The sequence below is a fragment of the Carassius auratus genome, chromosome 9, assembly GCF_003368295.1.
Source record: "Carassius auratus strain Wakin chromosome 9, ASM336829v1, whole genome shotgun sequence".
Lineage (NCBI taxonomy): Eukaryota > Metazoa > Chordata > Actinopteri > Cypriniformes > Cyprinidae > Carassius > Carassius auratus.
Window position 1 is genome coordinate 14,124,142 of NC_039251.1, and position 21,916 is coordinate 14,146,057.

The 21,916-nt window shown below is 39.3% G+C and overlaps 1 protein-coding gene across 6 annotated transcripts; it reads right to left on the minus strand.

The window, feature by feature from the left end:
• Positions 1-1,827: 1,827 nt before the first annotated feature.
• LOC113108452 (1-phosphatidylinositol 3-phosphate 5-kinase-like) lies at positions 1,828-21,916 on the minus strand. Of its 6 annotated transcripts, XM_026271590.1 has the most exons (44): positions 21,772-21,916; positions 20,202-20,392; positions 18,770-18,817; positions 18,449-18,607; positions 17,882-17,893; positions 16,964-17,073; positions 16,600-16,771; positions 15,847-16,054; positions 15,082-15,108; positions 14,255-14,338; positions 14,021-14,159; positions 13,783-13,940; positions 13,546-13,657; positions 12,961-13,108; positions 12,655-12,873; positions 11,318-11,380; positions 10,577-10,706; positions 10,156-10,336; positions 10,015-10,089; positions 9,829-9,936; positions 9,590-9,730; positions 9,302-9,428; positions 7,217-8,433; positions 6,872-6,972; positions 6,665-6,736; positions 6,324-6,495; positions 6,016-6,194; positions 5,781-5,894; positions 5,585-5,693; positions 5,352-5,506; positions 5,181-5,277; positions 5,015-5,075; positions 4,792-4,932; positions 4,569-4,689; positions 4,383-4,478; positions 4,110-4,193; positions 3,922-4,016; positions 3,755-3,814; positions 3,371-3,547; positions 3,146-3,249; positions 2,922-3,050; positions 2,564-2,822; positions 2,408-2,482; positions 1,828-2,302 (listed from the first exon to the last, which is right to left on the minus strand). In XM_026271590.1, exons 2-44 carry the CDS (start codon positions 20,380-20,382, stop codon positions 2,187-2,189), a joined length of 6,336 nt encoding a protein of 2,111 aa, XP_026127375.1. In that variant the 5' UTR covers positions 20,383-20,392; positions 21,772-21,916; the 3' UTR covers positions 1,828-2,186. The 6 variants fall into 6 exon arrangements, with proteins under 6 accessions (XP_026127375.1, XP_026127379.1, XP_026127377.1 ...); XM_026271594.1 differs by lacking the exons at positions 18,770-18,817; positions 21,772-21,916 and having other exon boundaries at positions 12,706-12,873; positions 20,202-20,382; XM_026271592.1 differs by lacking the exons at positions 17,882-17,893; positions 21,772-21,916 and having other exon boundaries at positions 12,706-12,873; positions 20,202-20,382.

Sequence of the window (21,916 nt, forward strand, 5' to 3'; positions counted from 1 at the left end):
AGCTGTTGGTTCTGGATCATTGTGTTAATGAAATGAATAGAATTGTGAATAATGACTTAAATTTTAGTCTGTTCCTCACATAAAACTATTATATTGCTTCAAAGGACTTCTCCTTTTGTGTCAACAGCAGCGGTAGGAAGTAATGACAGAATTGTGAGTTTGGGGTGAACTAGTCTTTTAAAAATGAATCTATAATTAACGTTTCCAGTCTTCTTTTTTCTTTCCTTCTGAAAATCTTTTAAGAATTTGCACTGGTTGACTATCAGTCCTTTTTTTAAACAGATTTCTAAACATGCTTTTGGGGGGGGGGGGGATATTAGCAAGTGTGTTTCTTTGCTTGTTTCTATTTTGCTTCAAAAGATGAAGAGCTTTCAGCAAAGACGGTGTTTTAATATCTTGCCGGTCATAAACTTTCCAAAACAAATTGAAAATGAAAATGTAAACTACCATTTGTCTGTTTGCCTTTGTCCACGATGTGCCAGTTTCTCCACCGTGTCCAGTGCCTTGTTCTGCATTTTCAGAGTTTGTTAGATTACATCAGTATATGTTTGTATGTATGGAGTGTAATGAAAGTCTGAAGATGTGAAGATAAGTCTGGGTCACACCTGCCAATCGGAAGCCAATGTTTTTTTTACCAAGTCCTAGTGTTTGTGCCTATGAGTGTGTGATTTACAATAGAAAACAGTCTTCGTACATATCAGCTCATGGACATTATCATCATTACCAGAGCAAACATTGCACACAACTGTCTAATAACAGAAGCACATGGGTGAGTTTCTTTTCATAAATTAGATGGATTGTGAGTGAAAGGATGCAGAAGAATGAGTCAAACAGTATTATAACAGAAAAAAAAGCTTTGAAATGTGTGACAATCTAGATTATGGTTTCCTCCTTAATTCCAATGTTGAAGGTTCTTTGTCAGCTCAAGTCTCTTTTATAAAAATTGTATGACTATTATATAAAACGTTTTAACAAAGTTTTGTGTCCGTTTTCTTATCCATTTGAAAATCAGTTTAGGCTATTACAAAAATGAAAAGTGCAGGCCTGTTTTCCACCTGACCTTATCAAAAGTTCTATGTTAAATGACTCACGTATTGATACTGTAAGTGTACAAAAAGAAAATGTAATCGGCTACAGTAAGGTCAGATGAGGTGGTTTCAGAAAATATCCTGTTTCCTTGTTTCAGAACTCATAAGAAGGAAATAATTATAGGCCAATTATTGTATGAAAATAATCTTGCATTTATTTATTTTTATTTTTTTTGCTTTTAATAAATTAAATTAAAATCACTTGTCTTTCTGGGTCCAAAAAACGCAGTTGACTTTAAGAATTTTTGGAGTTTAAGGTAAAGCATTTTTTTGGAGTTTAAAGGGTGAATATATAAATATTTAAAGTATAACAAAGAAGCAAATGATGACCAATCATAGGTCAATATGCTTATATGGCCAAAGCATCCCAGTCCCCTTTGCCAGCACATAACCAGCATCCCAGCGTCAAAACATACCCAACCAGCACATGCTGTTTTTTTTTAAACAGCGAAAGTATTAGTCATGATAAATCACAAATTAGTTGTTTATTAGGTATATATAATTCTCTTTTTCAAGTGTATTATGTTTCATTATACTATAGGGAAGGTTACCATGAGTGTGAGAGCTCGGCTAAAATCTGTGATTTCAACTCCCAGTGACTATCCATGAGTGGAAAATGCAGAAGTACGTAGTTTTCACAAAAGCCCCTAAAGAACAGTCCTTAACGATAGGTCTTAGTATTCGTTTTTTTTGCAACTAGGCAGATGTCCTAAATTTAAACATATCGTAAAACGGACACTTTTACCAGTATTAATAATCTTTAATAACATATCTCTGTACATTTATAAACTTTGACATGATCCACAGTTAACAGGTTATAAACAAACACTACTGCATTACAGGGTTCTTAAAGTTCAGCCATTTCACTTCGGTCTCCTCGGTGGATCTTTGCGGATCTTCTGGAACTGGGTCTTGGCACATCAGTTTTGGTCAATTTGTGCATGAAGCATAGATAAGAGAGGGGTTCAGTTTCACCCAGCTTCAGACAGCACTGCAGATAATGGAGGGTGCACTACAGTGGGTCTTCCATTAAATCACTACAAAGTACATGAGAGAGCAGCATATCCCTTTCAAGCTGTTATGTTCCCTTGTTGTAAATCAGCAGTTGAGACCAAGACCTGTCCAGTGATCAGGGACCATGAGGAAATATTTGTCCATGGCCTCACAGAAACGTGATCGATATAGCTCTGGTGACACCACCGTGGGCATTTTACCTGTCAGAACGGAAAGATGGTGAGACATGGGTTTAAACAAGAGGTAAGACTTTCAGCTTCTGAGAAAAGCATGGCTGTGAATGTTTCAGGAAGGTAGAACTGTACCTTGACCTCCAAGAATCCCAGTCGATTTGACCACCATCTCCAGCTTTTTATCCCATGTGAAAGTCCGGATATAATCTTCAAATACACAAGAGTTTTAACAAGCACTAAATGAAAAGTCCAATATGGATTTGAAAATAACGGATAAGGTTTTCTCACCTATGATGCCCACAACTAGTTCATCTGTAGCATCATCACGGCCCACCAGCAGGGAATAATCAATGATGAGGTGGCTGGACAGGAAGTGGGCGTCGCTGAGGATGGCAGCACGCAGAATGGCCTTGCAGTGTGAGCGAATATAAAGGGGATTGTCATGCACCAGTTTCAGGAGGTTCTCATCCAGGAGCACCTCACAGCTCTCCTTTCCTAGTTCAGTCTTAACGTTCCTGTTCCTCAGGGATCCCTTCAGGTCAAACACCTACACAAACACAGGAAACAGGTCCATGTAACATCAAAATTCTCAAACCGAACAGTATTTCTGAAACAAGCTGCTAATTTAAAGTCTCAATAGATGTACCTGTGCCATCTTTCGCCCATAGAAGAGGTTTTCCATCACCAACAGGTCCAGTTTCTTTTCTGTGTTGTTCTGGGAGTTCTTGTAGCCGATACGGAAAACTCCCAGGATCTTAGCAAGTGCTGTGGGGCGCTGTTAAACAGATACAAGAACAGTTTAGAGAGAAAAACCCGAAACGGGCCAAAAAGGCTGCCTTAGACAGCCCTACAAGGTATGTATTTCCTTACTTTTTGCTGGACTGCTCCTGTGATGTAAGTAAAGTAGTGGGGTGCAAAGTCTAAGAAGGACTGGACCTCTAATCTCGGCATCTGTTTTAGAATAAACCGATCATCTGAAGAGAAACAGCATGTTAAGTGAAATACATCCAACAACCTAGAAGTCTTCAATTAATAAAATCAACTACCTTAATGAAAAATTTTTTTTTTTTTGTAAAGGGTATTGCACGGTCGTACCTTCAGTGGCATAGAAAACAGCACCGGACTTCCCTCCACGAGCTTGCCAGTTGACACAGCGGGAGAGCGATCGCACAAAATCATCCTCCGAGCTCTCCATAATCGCTTCCCGCATTTTATGGAACTCCTCCGCGTAGTAGATTCGGCAGTAGAACTTGGCATTTGCGTCGGAGAACTCTGTATTGTAAGTATGATTTCCAAATGTATTGTTTATAGTCGTAGTTATTATCAAATAGCTCATTTATTTTTCAAATGTATTTGAAAACTTTGAAAAGATGCACAACTGACTTACTGGTTAGTCTGTAACGCACAATTACTTAATGTCAGAGGGTCAATAATATCTACCTAAAATTGTTCAATCTGCTATTTAAGGCTGATACTTACGAAGCTCGATGTGTGGGTTTCCTGTCTGCTTCTTCTGTTTGTCTCCACTTTCAGGCTCCTCTGCAAAAGATATCCCAGAAACATTAAGTTTCATTAGAAATGCCATATCAGAACAAATTCTAAATGGTATAAGTGGCTAGTATTTGGTGAAGTGGGGTTAGTTTTACTGAGTGGGTCGGTATCGATGCTGCTGCGGCTCAGCTGTGACGTGCTGATGTCACTAGGTTTGGCTGGACTGCTCTTTACTCTGCTCTCTCCAGAACTATAGATGGCAGAAAAGAGGAAATCAGCTTGCTGGTTTACAAATATAAACAGAAACAATAAAGCAGATGAGGGAAATGAGTGTTTGATGTACCTAATGGCCTGAGATATGTCATCACCTCCCGTCTTTGCTGTTGTTTTCGTAAGCTCATCAAGGGCAGTTTTATACTCCTTACAGCTGGATGATGAGAATAATGTCTTATTTAAATTGAGAAGTTGGATTCATATGCAGAAATCAGACTGATTTACTCAATCTAATTAGCAAAAATGTATATTTTGTTGAAATGACGGTTCCAAAACTATAAATGAACATATATTAAAATGAATAATTTTTATTCTAATTTTTAGTTATACAAAGGAGCTGTACCTGAGTGCAAAGGCAATGATGGAGCTGGGCTCTCGCTCACACACGGCTATAGGAACTCTCTCGTGCTCATACATCAAATAGTGCTTGTCTGGGTCGCTAACATACCAGAAAAACAGACCTTTATCAGCTTGAGAAAGAACATCTTTAGTTTGCTTTTTAGTATCCATAATATCATAACAGCCTTACAAAGGGAAAGGGATGGGATTGTAGCTATTGCCGGGTAACAAGTTGGCAAGGATGGTTTTCATGGTGGACTTTTCCTTTACTTGACTGTCACTGGAACCAAGTAAGTGTCCATCAAACATGTCTAAACAGTACAAGAAGTAGAGAGATGAAGAGAGAGAGAGTAAGTCAGGTGGGATGATTATGTGTGATTTCAAACACAAGGAAGTGTCTAAAGCGAGTTTACCGTCTGGGATGCTGACAGAGTCCTGATCAGGAAAAGATGGTCCGCTCATGATGGCGTCTGAGGCTTGTTCAGTCGGAGACGGTAACTGTAGTAATGATGAGGACCCTGAACTTGAGGGAAATGTGTTGAGATGACGGTCCTCTGTGAGAAACGACTGTGAGTCGACTGTGTGCAACAATCAAGAGCAACCTTTTCGAGATGAATAAAGGGTTAATGAACTCACCTTTCTCTCCATTTGGAACCACAGGGGATGGGTTACGAGGAGAGGACTCCAAAGCACTAGTCTATCAATCAAAAATAAAATAAAAATGATCCAAAGTATGAAGTAGATGCTTTTATTTAAAGTCCAGGAGGTGGCTTACTTTAGCAAACTATTATAAATGACTGACCTTGGTCTCATCTGATGGGGCTTGTCTGTGTCTGCCAGGGCTGGGAGGAACAGATAAGCGTTTCCTGCCTTTCTCTTGCTGGAACAAGTCCTGAAGTCTGGAGACAAGATCAAATAAAAGTTCTACTGTTCTGACGGCAGATCTTTAGTTTCAGTCTCTATCAGTCCTCACCTGTTGTTCCAGGACTGCAGGGTCTCACACAAACCCTGCTTTTTGACCACCACTGACTCCAGCACAGTCTGTAGTTGTTGCGGCGAGTCCATTGTGCTGTTCTGCAGACGCACTTGTAGCTTCTCTATCCAGCTGCGAAGCTCTGATTCCTCCATCTAAGAAAAAAACACGTTTAATTAAAGCAGCTGGACATTGGTTAATACTCTGAATGAAAGTCCTGAAAAGAAACCCACATCTTTCTGTGCAAACATATCCTCCATTTTTTCTTCTCTAGTCTTGCTGAAGGTGTCAGTTTTTAGAGAGGTGAGACGGTCATCTATGGCCAGGTACACCTGAGCCACCCTACAAACGATGGAAATTCATTAATTTAGCCGTTATCTGGAGGAGGTTTATGAGGCAGGGCAAGAGACGTCCAGAAGGGAATCTTACTTCTGGGAGAAGTCTTTGAGGTCCTGCTGCAAGTTGGCTTTAGAGGGACCCTGGTTCCTGATGATGATTTTTGGAGGAGGCAGACAGATCTCGAATAGCCTCACTGGGATGTAGCTACAGATGACAGAAGAGCATGAACACATCTGGATTAAATGTTTGTAAAAACGTACTAAGGTACTCGTATTCCGCACATTCGAATATAAAGAGATCTACAGTATATTGTGAAGATGCACACCTGAATGAAGCCACCATCTGGTTGTAGGAGAAGTACTGGTGATAATCTTTATGGATGGAGTGGCCGCAAGGCTCTGCATTGGCCCGGCGGGTGTACTGGTGACCATAGAATCGGAGTTCTAGATACTTGGCGAAGGACATGGACCAGGAGTCATTAGACAAAGGGACTACAGGAGTAACCTGAAACAGAACGGTAACAATTCATGTGAATCATACTATAGTACAAATACCTTACATTAGTTTTACATATATATATATATATATATATATATATATATATAAATAATATCCAAATGTTCACTGTGTTACCTGTTTACAAATACGGCACCAAGAGTAGTTGAGGATTGTGTGCTGATATCCGGGTACAGGCGAGTCCAGCTCTTTCAGAACAATCTGGACACAGCCGTTACCATGCACAAAGCGCCGGATGTGGTGAACCATGGGGGTCTCACAGTACATACTGGGGCACTGGTAAGAGGGTCTGAATCACACCCATATAACACAAAATCAGAATAAACAGCAAAAGAGCAAATACTTTTTTTTTTTGCAGTACTATCGGAACCGCTATCAGTAATCATGAAATTTCACTTGAATTGAGTACTGAAATTTTGGTACTATGACCAACATAAGAAACAAGTTTAATACAATACCTAAAACAGTATCTCTCTAGAAATACGCCAAGAGTCAAGTCATTCTTTCCATAAAACTCCATTGTTACAATCCTGTAAATACATAGCAGATACAATAAAAAGCTAGGCCTCCCTGCATATTGAGAATATAGTCAAGTAACATGCTTTGTCACACATTGTTAATACATCTTAAATTATTAAGAGAATCCAAGTGTGCTGAGAGTTTACCATGGACTGACGCAGGGGTTTGGGGCATTATTAGACTGTGCTGAAGAGCTACTGAACAGCACACAGAGCCTCTGATGGTTGACTGGATTTAAACAGTCCATCTGAAACATAAAAACAATGAATCGTAGTAAAAAGTATTTTTAATTACTATTTTAAACCAATCATCTTTTTCTGCAGTTTATAGGAAATATTTGGTTAGCAGTGAGCAGCAGCTTAATGTTCGCAACCCATGTTTAATGCAAACAAATAAGTAATTAAAATAAATCAAGGTTTTAAAGTGGCTCACTAATCAGAACGTAGAATAAAGTAACAGAATAAACATACTAGCAGACAAGAAACCCTCACCTTATTAGCCCAGGTCATTTCATTCAGTCCTGCCCCTTTATCTTCTTCACTGTCTGACTTTATTGACTGCTTTGTGGGTGGGGTTTCACGGAATTGCATTCCTTCCCTTTGCCGAATGCGCCCCCCCTGGGCACGATAGTCAGCCAGCATGCGTGCCAGCTCCTGACTACTGCCTAGCTGCTCTACTATACGGGCACCTGTGAGTTTGTGACAGGATAAAATCTGAATGGTCCGCTGGTGCGACACAGTACCGTTGGTCAGGCTGCCAGAACTAGGGCCAGACTCTTTCAGCAGCTGCCTCTTGCGGCGTCCGTCCAGCTCTTTCGAGTCCTTATTCAAAAGAGGTGAGAGGTAAACCTGTTCTGGGAAATAATCCCGGCTACGACAACGCAGTCCAGCGGCCGTGAGCAGGTATGGCTCCCGAAAGGTAATAAAGGGTGAAATGCAGAGGATGATGTCTTTTAGCTCCTGTTTAAACAAAGCTGAGATGGATTTGAGGCGGTCATCTGAAGAAGCTACATGTTCGGTCACAAACAGGCCTGTGTCATCCTGTAAGGGATCCCTAAAGAGCCGGGTTGGTGGAAGGGAGTTCTCAGAGCTGGTGCTGTCCCGATGGACCAGAGTCTCCTCCAGCTCTTTGTTCTTCTCCTCCTCACTAGGTGCTTTAATTACTTCCTGTGACGTCTCTTTTAGGTCTGAAATGAGGAAAGGTGGTGACACCGGCTGGGGAAGGCTGGAAGTGAAGGATGAAAGGGGTGTGGAGGTCTTTATAATCTCTTCCTCTCCTCCAGAGAAGGAAGCAACTGAACCGTTTTTATTTATTCTGGGGCTTTCTCCATCTTTATGAGAAGATTCTGAGTTGGAAGGCTGTCTACTGTGGGCTTTGATAATCTCCTGAAGCCCTGGCTCAAAGTCTCCTTCTGGAAGAAGCGTGAGGTAGTCATCCCCCAGCGTGGAACCATCATTATCTTCCTCTTCCTCCAAAGTGGTGCTTTCCAGGAGACATGGGAAAGAGGAACTCTCAGCCAGGCTAGGAGGCATAGCAAACTCATCCATGAGGAAAGAGATCTCCAGCTGTGAGTGGTACGCTACGCACACCATAAAAATGATGATCTCTTTCACCCGTGCCAGCTCATACTCTGATGCACCACGGAGCTTGATAGTGCAGCCCAGCTGAGGAGGACACCCATCAAAAAACATAAGGGTCTTCATTTCATCTGCAAACCAAAAAATGATCAAGTGAATTTTACAGATCATTTTAGAATTACCAGTAAAAACGAATTACAAAAGAACATGCCAGATGACAATTAACATTCAGTTTAGAGTATTAGATGATGACAAAAGTAACTTAAAAGAAAAATGAGCATGCACAGTTAAAGGGATACTCCACCGTGTTTTCATATTAAACTATGTTTTTCCCTTAACTAAGACGAGTTGATACATACCTCTCTCGTCTCAGTGCGTGCACTCAATCGCTTTGGCGCGCGGTGACACTTTGAAAGCACTTAGCTTAGCCCATTCATTCAATATAGGCCAAGCAGAGAAGCTACCAAACACCTCCACGCTTTCCCTATTTAAATACAGTTACTCGCGTAGTGTAACTCGACCTAGGACGGTAACACAAAACAAAACGTTGCGCTTTTCTAAGCGTGTAAAATGGATAACTATATTGTGTGGCGGAATACCATGACAAGTGCTTGTAAGCACTTCGTCTTGGCGCAGTAATATCTTCACTCGTGAAAAATCCTCTCACCGGCCCCCGCTCCCTCTAGTGAAGATATTACTGCGCCAAGACGAAGCTTCTCTGCTTGGCCCATATTGAATGAATGGGCTAAGCTAAGTGCTTTCAAAGTGTCACCGCGCGCCAAAGCGATTGAGTGCACGCACTGAGACGAGAGAGGTATGTATCAACTCGTCTTAGTTAAGGGAAAAACATAGTTTAATATGAAAACACGGTGGAGTATCCCTTTAAAAAGCCAATATTAACAAAAACTGAACAATTTTGATGAATTGCATCTCTAAAAGAACAACATATGTTGTCAAACCTGACATGAATCAGAAATAAAGACAGAAATTAAGACTCACTATTTGGCAGCTGGAAGGAATGCAGGTAAAACTTGTGGCAGGTACCCAGACGAGGTTTTGTAAGAAGCTGGTCCATTGAAATGACTAAATCTCCCTGAGTCATTCGACTCACACGGTCCAGGACTTGCTGTGTTGATAAAAAAAGAGATATTAACGAATACATTCACAAACCAGATCAAAACAAGCCATAAAAACCTGTTTGCCGTGTCCTCTCTGATTATGGCATTATCAACGGGCAGCTATGTTGAGTATATTTTTGAAAAGAGACGCCTTGGAGAAGGTACTAACAGGTTTGACATTAATCACGAGGCTGATGCCGTGTTCCAGTAGCATGTCCTGAGCGATCCGGGACACAGTCTTCTCCACCAGCACCAGGTTTGGTCGGACGTCAGCAATCCTCTGAACATAGTTCTTCAGAAACTCATGCTCCTGGAAGGCACAAATGGCCACAAATATTTTTAGTGTATTCTCTGAGATAATTTGCAAATCACATTTACAGAGATCATGTAGGAGTTAGTGACCGTTACCTGTAACACAATTGGGTCAATGGAAGTGAACTTGGTCTCTTCTCTGTACAGATACTCAATGGAGCATTTGAGGAGAAGGATCTTGGGGTTTTTGATGTAAGGGTTCATCTGTTGAGAAAGGCCTGACACTGTTAGTACATACATTACATCACCTTCTCTCTGGCATAGTGTTCAATCAACACATACCTTTTTGTGCGCAATATTCTTTGTGCAAACAAAGCCGTTTACTACGGCAGAGTCAAACTTCTTTCCTCCAGGAATCTACGAAAAAGCAAATATTAGATTTCAAACTAGATTCATCAATTTTGAGCCCAGTGTGTTCCTCACCTTCTTGATGTGGACAAACTGACGGATATCCATGTCGTCATCACAGCTGCGCACGTCTGGTCGCACCGTCTGCACAACCTGCCTCACCACAGGCACAATGATGTCACGCCAGGAGAGAGACAGTGATTCGCTGTACAGCAGCTGCTGCAGCAGCGCCATCATGTGGCTGTGATTAGCAGACCTGAAGAGGAAGCATTAATCATGATGTGTGCTTCCAAAAGTCCCTAAACTCAATAATCATGTGATGCTTGTGTGACCATAAAGTAGACACTGAACTATATTTATAGCATTTTAATCATACCATGTCATTATTACATTTTTCGACAACACCTTCTTTTTAAAAATATTTTGCTCCTAATTGTACATTAATAGAAACATTATCTTATTGCTTTAAAAAAAGACCAATCCTCTGATATCTTACAGTAAACGCTCCATCGCTTTCTTTTCCCCGTTCTCTTCCCGCAGCTGGTCCAGAGAGCTGTGATGCCAGCCGAGAGGTGTGAAGAGCATCTCTTTAGCCTTCTCCTCAACTCTCCGGTTAAACAGAGACTCTACAGAGGAAACCCCCATTAGCATTGGTGAGACAATAGGTCATGCACACTATACCATTTTTGAAATAAACTGGTATTTTTACTCACCAAAGACAAATTAAATTTACAAAAAGTACATTTACATGTATGCATTTAGCAGACACTTAAAGATTTATTATTTAAGTGTAAATATTTATTATAACAAGTTACTATCTATTTAACACTCTTCTTCAAACTCTCTGTTCATTGAAAAATGCAGCAATTATAACTTTGCAGACCTTATGCTCAAGCAGTCAGTTTATGAAAATAATAAGAATGAAGTTCCATCCCATGCTTTCTGTTGCACTTCCCATAGGTTTGATTTGCTTGTAAGGAATTTCTGACTGACCTTCTGATCAAATGGTTTCCTCAACAGATCAAATTTGGATTTATTTATTCATTATACTCTTTTATAATTGGTTACCATCTTTAGGTTCTTTTGACCGTTCTGTCCTTTTGTTTTTGATTTATTAAAAACAATTCTAATTAAACTTTAAGCTTCACATTTCAAAACCATACATGTCGTAATAATTCCAATCTTTTGAATTGAAGTATTGCATCAGACTACAATAAAGGATGCTAGAAACAATTACCTTTAATGAAGGCATCACTGATGGATATATTCTGACCTCCATCTTCAGAGAGCAGGACTTCCACTGACGAAGAGAGAGAGAGTGCATGTGAGACAGAAAAGTCATGTGTAGACATCGGAGGACACCGAATTATATAGATTTAACATATAATTAAAAGAAATCTTAATTTGAGTAAATGCTGCTATTAAACCATGCCACAGTCTGGTACATGCATTCAACGGGAATTTTGAGGAAGTGGAAGTCAGTGTCACTGCTTTGCAACTGTGAGACACGCATGACGTAGCAGCAAACCATGCTTGTGAGGGAGTATGACAAACTGGAAATGTATTAATATGAAATGTTGTACTGGGAAGACAAACCACGTGAGGCTGGGAAGGAAACAATCATTCATGCTGGAAATAGGGCATAGTTAGGGCTGTTACTTCAATTGTTAATTATAGTTTGGAGGGTCAGACTAGTATTGAATGGTGAGTCTCAGATCAGCATGACATTGGTTCTGTTCCACACCGTAATGAGCTGTCTACCTAGAGTAGATAAGATTTAACGACATCAACACTATGCCCTAAGGCAAAGCCTGCTACAAATATAAAGCAGTAAAGTTAGGCTGTCTCATAAGATGCCTCATTTTAGCTTCAGTCTAAGGCAGTGGCACATGGATTGTTGTAGCATAAAGCAATACCAGAATGCATCTCCCAGATTAATTTTATTGTATTTTTTAAATCAGAATTAAGCCCCGTTCACACCAAGAACGAGAACTATAAAAATAACGATATTAGCGTCCACACCAGCAAATTATATCGTCTGTTTATTGTAAGCACACAATTCTCGAGCTTGTTATAGAAGGATGGATTCTGATTGGCTGTCAATCTTTGTATCATTCATCAGCTGGAAAAATTTGTTCTGAAAATGATTCCAACGATATAATTTCTCTGTGCCTTTATCATTATAGTTGTAGTGTGGACTCTGCTAAATTTATTAAAATTATTAATAAATACAATTAATGTTGTGCTTATGTTATACTGAGTTCAAGTTAAACTTTTTATTTATTATTTTATATTTCTTGGCCCCTAATGGGCAATTAATTTGTTCATAACTTGAATTGTAAATCAATTTTTTTTTGTTGCACATTTTAAATTTACTCTTTGACCCTGGATAGTAAACTGCTGTACATAATTAAATAAGTCATCATTGAGGTTTCTTTGGAGGTAGCTAGGTGGCTGCCTATGTAGAGTGAGGCAGCTCAGTATGGTTTGGAACAGAGCCAGTGAGTTAGTGCTGCTTTTGAAGCAGACTGAGGCAAACCAGGATGGCCAATGGGCCTCTCCGCCTCTCCTCACTTGGTGCATGGATGTCGGTTTCTGGGGTGAACGGGTCATGGGGCTCCATACTTTTTTGCTCGGCTGGGTAAGGAGGCACATGTGGGTACTTGGCCTGCTTCTTGATGTGGAAATTGACATTGTCCTGCTCCACGTTTATGTTGATGGAGGCGGCCGAGTCACTGTCCACTGCAGAGTGGAAACTGCTGACAGATGTTCTTTTGCTGGGGCTGGCCGAATCTGAAAAATTGTGGGAGGGGGCCAGCAAGTTGGTGAGGCAAAGATGCACTGACTGCTATAGGATGTTAACATTCATGGGAGCCTTACTTGGTGTGACATAGTCATTGTCATAAGCTAGCTGCTCATTGTCACTGTCGTCAAACTTGATGTCTTTAAACCATGACGGTTCGGAGTGTCCCTCCAAGGAATTCACACTCTCGCTGTCTGGAGAAGGGGTTTCTGAGAATTCTGTGCTCTGAAATACAACAAACACATTAGTAATGTGATCACTAAATGATGATAAGATCTAAATCAGTTTGGTTTTGTATAGTTCTCTTCAATATACAAAAGCCAAATTAGAATCTTTTTTTTTTTTTTTTTTGGCTTTTAGTCTTTTTCAGATGCTTTACCAACATCAGTCCTGAATGTAATTACCAAAGATTCATTCATTTTCAGGAATTTAACCATTTAAAACCCAGTTAATGCTTAGTAAATGATAATCAGATTATTACAGTCTTGGAAATGTCAATGATTAGCAACAACATTCATTCTGATGCATTGTTTTTATTTTTTCTGGGGCAGTGTAACACAGACAAAATGATAAAAGAAAAAGACAAAAATGTCCCAAAGGATGCGCAACAAGGGTTAAACAACTGTCCAAATATAAACCTGCCACAGAATACTTCTTCTCACCTGGAGGGGGCGATATAAGGCATACTCATCACGGAAGATCTGATCATGATGAGTGACACAGTCAAGCCAGCGGCCATCTACCAAAGCCTGTCCAATAGCTATGGCCTGAGCTCTGTGTCGGAAAAACCAAGAGGAAATAAAACTATTTAATGGCATACAATTAAGCAGCTGACCATGCTTGAAGTTGTAATGAACCGAAAATAAAACTGGTCAAAACCATTATTTGTTGGTTCTTACCTAGTTGAAATAGTGCCATTTCGTAAGAGCCAGTTGACCAGCTCTTTACCCACAATGCAGTTGGGGTAAGTGCGCAGCCAGTAGCGATGGTCCTGGAACTCCATTCCTGTGCTGTTATGGCAAATTTTCTTCCACAGATCTTTAAGTTGAGAGGAATCCTACAAGATAACCAGAGTTTATAACAACACCTCGAAAGTGAAGTCAAGTTGAGGAGGAACCTGCAAAAGACAGTTGTTACCAGAAGGATCTTCCTCTCCTCTTCACTGTGGTCAGTCTTACATAGGGCTCGGCTGTTCTGTGGGCTAACCGAACTCTCGTAAGCAGAAACCATGGATGAGCCGGAACGGTCCAAGGACAGGTTGGTCACACTGGCTGACCTTAACACATTAAATAAAATATTGTATTTATAGTCTATAAAAATAAGTGCTGAAATGAACAAAAATATCTTTGACTAAAATAAACAATAAAACACCTTTTTCTGGCTGGCGACTTGCCCATATCCTCCTGGACTGATGTAAGTCTGGAACTGAGAGCACTGCTTTGAGATTCCTGATGACTAGAGTAATCACACATATACACACAAATAAACCTCAGCAACAGCTTAACCATTTCCCTTTGAAATACTACATAATTAAATGTCACTCAAGCTATGCATGAAACAGAGTCACACTTAAAGGGCTAGTTTACCCAAAAATGAAAATAATGTCATTAATGACCCTCATGTCTTTCCAAACCCGTAAGACCTCCGTTTATCTTCGGAACACGGTTTAAGATATTTTAGATTTAGTCCAAGAGCTCTCAGTCCCTCCATTGAAGCTGTGTGTACGGTATACTGTCCATGTCCAGAAAGGTAAGAAAAACATCATCAAAGTAGTCTATGTGACATCAGAGGGTCAGTTAGAATTTGAAGCATCGAAAATACATTTTGGTCCAAAAATAAAAATGTATTTTCTTCCTGTTGTGAGTGCGTTCACGACACTGCAGTGACGCTGATGACGTACGACGCTGTTGATGTGTTATCTTTTTTATTGGGTGCACCAGAAAACACGTCAGCAGCGTCGTACGTCATCAGCGCCGTGAACTCACTCACAACAGACCTGGAAGAGAAGACAATGCTAAATAAAGTCTGAATAAATTTAGGTTATTTTGAATGGAGATGAACGGAGGTCTTACGGGTTTGGAACGACATGAGGGTCATTAATGACATAATTTTCATTTTTGGGTGAACTAACCCTTTAAAGAGCAGCAGCATGTCTTCACTAGGAGGTCATGCAAAATAAAAGTAACACTAAAACTCACTTCTTCCTCATCCCAATGGAATTTTTTCTATGCATGGAGAGAGAAAGGAGAAAGGATGAACATTGAGACAGACTCACAACACATGAGCAGAAGGAGTCAGCTGAGTGGAGAGAATTAAAGTTGCATTACGGTTTGGCTTAGGGTTACCTGCATGTAATTATGCATAATTAACCATTATTTTAATAGTAAGTACAATTAACGTGTTACAAGGACACCTTAAAATAAACTGTTACCAAATTAAATTTTGCATAAACAAAAAATAACTTTTTAGGACAGTAAGTTTTTTTTACAGTAACATTACTTTCATGCATTAAGTATTTAACACTTTCTGTTATTTTTTGCAATTTGTTTAAAAAATATATATGATTTTTGGGGGGTGAAATTTAACTCCAAAAATCTTCATGACAGGATTCATGAGATTTACAGCAAACTATTTTAATGGATATAAACCTCAAAGAAACAACATCTAAATTGTCCACTTTTCCTTGTACCTCCCATTTGCTTTGTTAACTACAAATTTAGTTTCTATGCTTTAGATGAGGAACAGAGGAAAAATCTGAAATCATCAGAACTGTAAGGGCTAATCCTTCAACGATTCTCAAGTAAAAGAGATAAACAGCGAGCGCAATGATCATGGTAAGAAAGCAGAGTTAAAACAGAGCAGAGAAACACCAGAGGGATAAGGTAAAGTGAGCGGGAACAATGGAAGAGATAGTGATATGTCCTTAAGCCCTGCCCAATTTCTGATTCTTTCTGTGTTTTCACCTTTGCCAGGCCAGGTCCTCTTCCAGGAAGATGTTCCTGCTGGCTTTGCGGCCCCCCACAGGTGTGCGCGGTTCGGTGGGCTCCAGGACACACACTGAGCAGGGCGAGTCTGAAAGGGCGCTGAGATCTTCTCCGATGGAGCTCGAGTCAGCTGAGTGAGCGTAGCTCAATGCTATCTTACGACAGTACGTACAAGCCCGTAAATCACCTGCAGTATGGGGGGAAAAAGCCAGAAGAGACAAGATTAGAGAAGTTGGACAACCAAGATCCCTGGCAGAGATCAGTTTGAACTAATTTACCCTGAAAAGGTCTAAAGCTAAATGTTTAGGCTCCAAAACCAACCTGAATATAAGAATAACCAAAGTAACAGTTTCTCAGAGAATGCAGTCTAACTGATCGAATAGTTCAAATGAGTTTACAGCATAAAATATCTGCAAAATTAGTACTGAAGGATTCTTTCTTTTGCTTTTTAGGTAGGCACCGATTCCTCCTGAAAGGTCAAAGTGCATAGACCCAAATTCTTACCTTTTTCAGAATCAAACCAGTTAGTCCACTCTACAACCCATTTAAATCAAAACCCAAAAATGTCAAACCACCGCAAACACACGCAGCATGCTAGAGGTAGTCTTACTCTTTAATCTCAAATAGCTGCTCATCTTCTTGTCGAACGCCTCTTCAAAGAGGCTACGTCCACAAACCAGCAGTCAGAATGAGACCCTCGCTCCCCACAGTGAACACCACAACAACACTCACCCGTATAGCCCATGAACTTGCCAGGAATTTCCTGGTTGCAGCATCGGCTGCAGAAGATTTGACCGCAGAGTCGACAATGGTGACGGCGTCGAAAGGTTGTGAATTTCTCATTGCAGTCGTAACACTCCTTACACTGGCTGTCCGGCATCCAGTACTGTTTCAGATCACTGTCCTGGAACATGATTAATATCAGTTACAATCCACTGCTTTACTCTGTGGTGTATTCTGGAGAATGTGGGTAGGTTTTTTTTGTCTATAAACTTTATAAACATGCAAAAAATACTCAAACTTTTTTTTTTCAATGACATTCATCTTAAAAAAAACGTAAAAATACAGATACAGCTGGTTCATGGGAAATCAATACCTGGCTTTTCCCTTCCATGATCTCCTTGAGTCTCTTGAGGGCTGTGCGCAGCTGGACAGCTGTTCGGGGATCGTGGCTGCCCAGAGGAGCTTCTGATTTCCGTCGACCCTCTATAAATGCAAAGAAACAAACGGAAAAAAAAAAACACTAGTCAAATACAAAACTATTATTTTAGACTTACTCTAAAGTACAATATGAAGGTGAAAATGCATGACACACATGCTCATTCAAAACCAAAGCCTGCAGTCAAATATCCACCAGCACTCTTTATCCTGTCAATGATTGCTTATGTCAGCCGCCATAGGCCAGCGAGGATTTTCAGGATTATGATTCTCACGATTAAACTATGAATGAATAGAAGCATGTGAAATTACTAAAGCTAACAACTAAAGATCATAACCGAAATGTTCAGCTCAAACCGTTGACGCAGCCATCCTTTCACATGCAACAAATGTGATTCATTTAAAACTATACGCTGCAAAATTCATTTTCTTTATCAGTATTTCTGTTAATTTTTTTAGTAAGCATATCTATCTAAACATCCTTAAAACTAAATAAATATAAATGAGTGTAAGATTCATGTTTTCAGAGAAACGAGTTAATCTCATCAATTTTCTTTGGGGGGGTGGGGGAGTGGTGGGAGTAGTTTAAAATAAGACAAAGCTATTTGGCAGTGTGTTAAGAAAAAATAACCTAATGTAATTAAAGATATATTCTCTGAAATCAAATCTTAGTATTCTTGTTTCTCAAAAAAAAAATGTTTCTTCTTATTTAAAGATTTTAATTTCTAAAACAAAACAAGATACTGATAAAGAAAATATTTTCTTTTTGCGGTGTACACACAAGATTCAGCTCGGTGTTGATGAATTGAAGCATTTTAGGACTTCATACATATGAAATAGAATAAAGAATCCTCACCTTCCCAGTCCACTGTGAACAAAAAAGGGAACATACAACAACTTTAGCCTAAAAGATTTCGGCACATGCAATATTTTATCATAAAACTCAATCAGCACTCACAAAATGTTGAGCTTCTAGTCATTTTGAAATCATCTTGCAACCAAATAAAAAGTCATGGTTCACAATACCTGTTCACCACTTGAATTATAGTCATGATTTTCCAGGTTTACAGCCAAACAAAATCGGTTTCCTGGATTTACTGAACCGTTGTCTGTATTTTCACTAATAGTGAATGTCCAGTGGCCCTCCTGAGAGTTGTATGGATTATATGAGGGCAGAGTCTAGCCTTCGAATCACTGTTATCTTCAATGATAAACCCTGTGAGAAGCACGCTGCCGTGACTAGTCATCGATCAAAGAGACCACTGATAGGACTGGCCTTTCTAACTCTAGCAAGAGAATGCTTTGAGGAATACAGAACAATGCTGTTGTCTACGGGAAAAATGCTAGACGATAAACTGTGGACAGCTGAAAAAAGACAATTGTGTACAATTATACAAGTATATGCAATCTTGTGTTTTTGTACCTGAAGCAGTGGATGTTCTTCTGAAAAGTTCTGAATGTTTCCTGTGGGGTTCGGAGCCATGTATAGAATGGGAGGGACTTGCCCAGTTGCGCCGTGGCCCCTGCGGTGATGATGAAGCCGACTGACTTTTCTCGGTCACTGAAGGAGGCCGTCCTTCCTCTGAACAAGTGAAAGCAACAGAAAACCTCTGTCTCCATCAAAAGGTAGAACATTTCACATTTTGTGGTGATTTGCATTGGGTTGCCGTTTCTTCTTTTAATCTTCTTTTCCCCTAATTTTTTTTTTCCTATACTTTTATTTCTGTACAAAATCTAGACTTACCAAGTTTAGCAATCTTTTTTGCTGGTGCAATGTTTGCACCTGTTTTTTCTAAAAGGAATGAAAGGGACACATTAGAGAGTTGATCACTATAAAAAAAATACTTATAATGAATTGAAAATTGTATGGATTATCATTCTGATTAACTGTTAATCAAAACATCTAGATACATCAATAATATTCAAAGAAACTACATTTTAATTCCGGACAATTCTCTGTTGTGGTATGTCAGAGTATTTCTTCAGTTCACCTATAACTTTAATAGAGATCATCAATTCCTTTTAGCTCTATGTATAGTTCTGAGTAAAACTCCTATGCACGTGGACAGGATGCACCTAAATATTCTTTCTTAAAGCTTTATGTCTCATTATAATTTCTTATTAAAGGGTCCACTTTCACTCTTGTACAGCAGCGCTTCCAGCGGGAATGTTTTGTTGGTATTATACACAGGGACAGAAAAAAAAAAGCTATGAGAGTAAAATAAAGAACCACATGAAAGCATACAGAATGGGCATTGTGTTCTTGGTACATTTTGAGCAAAATCACATGACTGTTTATTTCCCTCCTCTGACTGTTCAATACAATTCCCACCACCGGCTTTCTGGAATTTTCAGTAGAGCACATTCTCTAAAACTAGAATGGCTACTTCATGTAACCTTGTACTTTTCTACCAGAAATCAGATTTAAGTTATGCTTTAAATGTGCAACCAAACTATGACTGCACGATTATGACAAAAATCATAATTGTTGATTATTCGCTTGAAATTGTAGTTGCGATTATTAATTACGATTATCACAGTTTACATTGAATGATGTTTATATCATTGTTAGATGCAACTGCATGCCTTATTTTTATATCAAAATAAACAAGCTGAAAATACTCTAACTTAAAAACTTTTAGTGCTTCTCTATAGTATTAAGCCTCAAATGTCAACTATACATTGGATTGCTTTCTTCTTTAAATTATAAAAAAATGAAAATATGAATGGTATTATAATGTTATACAAAACATAATGGGAAAAATCTTAAAGATAACGTAGAAAGAACAAATGTATCTTAAGCACGCACAATAACATAAGTTGTCTTTGCACGATTAATTGCAGCTTTGAATGATTACGTAGTTGTGGCATCCATAATTGTAATCGCAATTAGAAATTTGATTAATTGTGCAGCCCTAAACCAAACAGTCAATCAGGAATACAAAGTACTTTGCATCCAATTTCCAAATAAATGCTATCGACTTATTAAAATGGACTACACTTACATAACTGCATAAAGGTTGTTTAATGGAAGAAGATATTCATGAATCGGTGTTTGATGGCAGAAAACAAACAGTGAACCTTTGAAACCAACTTCATCATTTTAAAAAAGAAGGAAATGCAGATGCAGATGCAAATGTTGAAGTTGATTATGACACAAAAAAAATCAGTTTCACCTTTGCTGAAGCGGAACAGACTGACGAAGGAGCTGTAGGCGGAGCGCAGGGGCGGCTCGTCCTGCTCGGGGGTCAGGGGTTTGAACTGTGTTAGATGGGACGGACTGGTGGGAGAGAGTGGCGGCTCGGAGCTCCAGTCCATCGCAGAGGACGAGGAGGAAGCCTTGTCTTCAGCAGCCATGTCACTGCACCTGAGGGACAATCCAAACCAGACTCAATCCAGTCCAAATCCAGATACAATAATGTATGTTTGATTATATTTGTGTACTAAATAAACTCCGGTTTGTACTCTTAGTGTCTAAATAATGTTTAAATAAATAATGTCTCAGTAATATCTAAAACCCTGATGTCAGTAACTAATGCAGGAAGTTAATGTAGAAGTCAGTCATGCGAGCTTTATAATGTGAACCTCACTACAAAACACTACAAATGAAGACATGATCAGGAATACTTGCTAATTATAAAACAAAAGAATAACAACAAAAAACAATATCACAAGGCAGACTGTGAAAGAGAAGTTCCCTTTATAACAAAAAAACTTCTGCTCATTGTGATATCAGTTAACTTTTAGGATTGATAAGATGTTTGTAGACATGTCAGTGAGAAAGTGATAACCAATATCTACAGGATTTATTATTAGTTATTATTCACTCATTTCAGAAACAGGACTGACACTTTACTAACTAGCTGTAAGTGGCCAAGTGATGTGGATAGAGGAATGGCAAAAAAGGCCGGGGGATGAAAACATAACAAACACGAGTTTCAATGTCATGTGATTCCTAGAGAGCTTTACTATGGCGAAGGTCTTCTAATGACGTTACCGCTAAGGGCGTCCAATCAACTAACATACTTAATATTCATGAGCCAACCCTTCGTCTTCGTAGGCTCCGTTCACTGGCCACCCGACAGACGTCTGCCTTTCAACCAATCAGGTAAGACTATTCACGAACCATTCTGATACGTCATTAACATCCAGGAACCAAGCCTCCGCCATAGTAGGACTCATAAACTCGCATTACGCTAGTGGTTTATTATATTTGTTTTAATCGTATACACGTTCAGCTAATTTTCGACTGTTAACCATACATGTGAATTATTATTACAAACACGGAAGAAAAGAGGTCTGCGCCGTTATTATTTTTTTTAGCGAATTCATAACAGATCATGTGTGAAGTGCATAGATCTAACATAAATAATAATTTGACCGTAACATTAGTGCAAAATGCTCATTAGCGAATATACTAAGACATAATTGAATGCAACAGAGCAAATACGATAAGTACTAAACTAAGATTATGTCACATTTAAGCAGTGATGCTTAATTGTAAACTGTATTTATCCGAGAGTATCTCATCCATTTAATCTGCTAGGCTTATTATTTAGACACATTCAGTTTTGCTTGTGGTTATCTTAAAATATATATTCAACACACATGTTAGTTTTCGACAACAGTGTCAAATTTCCTGTTTCATCCTTTAAAGGCCCCAGTAAAGTTAGCAAAGCTAGCTGTCTGATAAACTAATAACAACATACATGTATCATCACGGTGTAACATAAATGTTATACGTACCTTTGGCGCCGTTTTTACACCATGTCTTTGTCAGTTTTTAAGAGATATCATTAATCGTTAATTCATTTAACCGAAAGACATGTTCAGTTAATTCCACCCTTGTGATGTTCGGATGATCAGACCTGCTAAGTCGAGCACAGAGAGT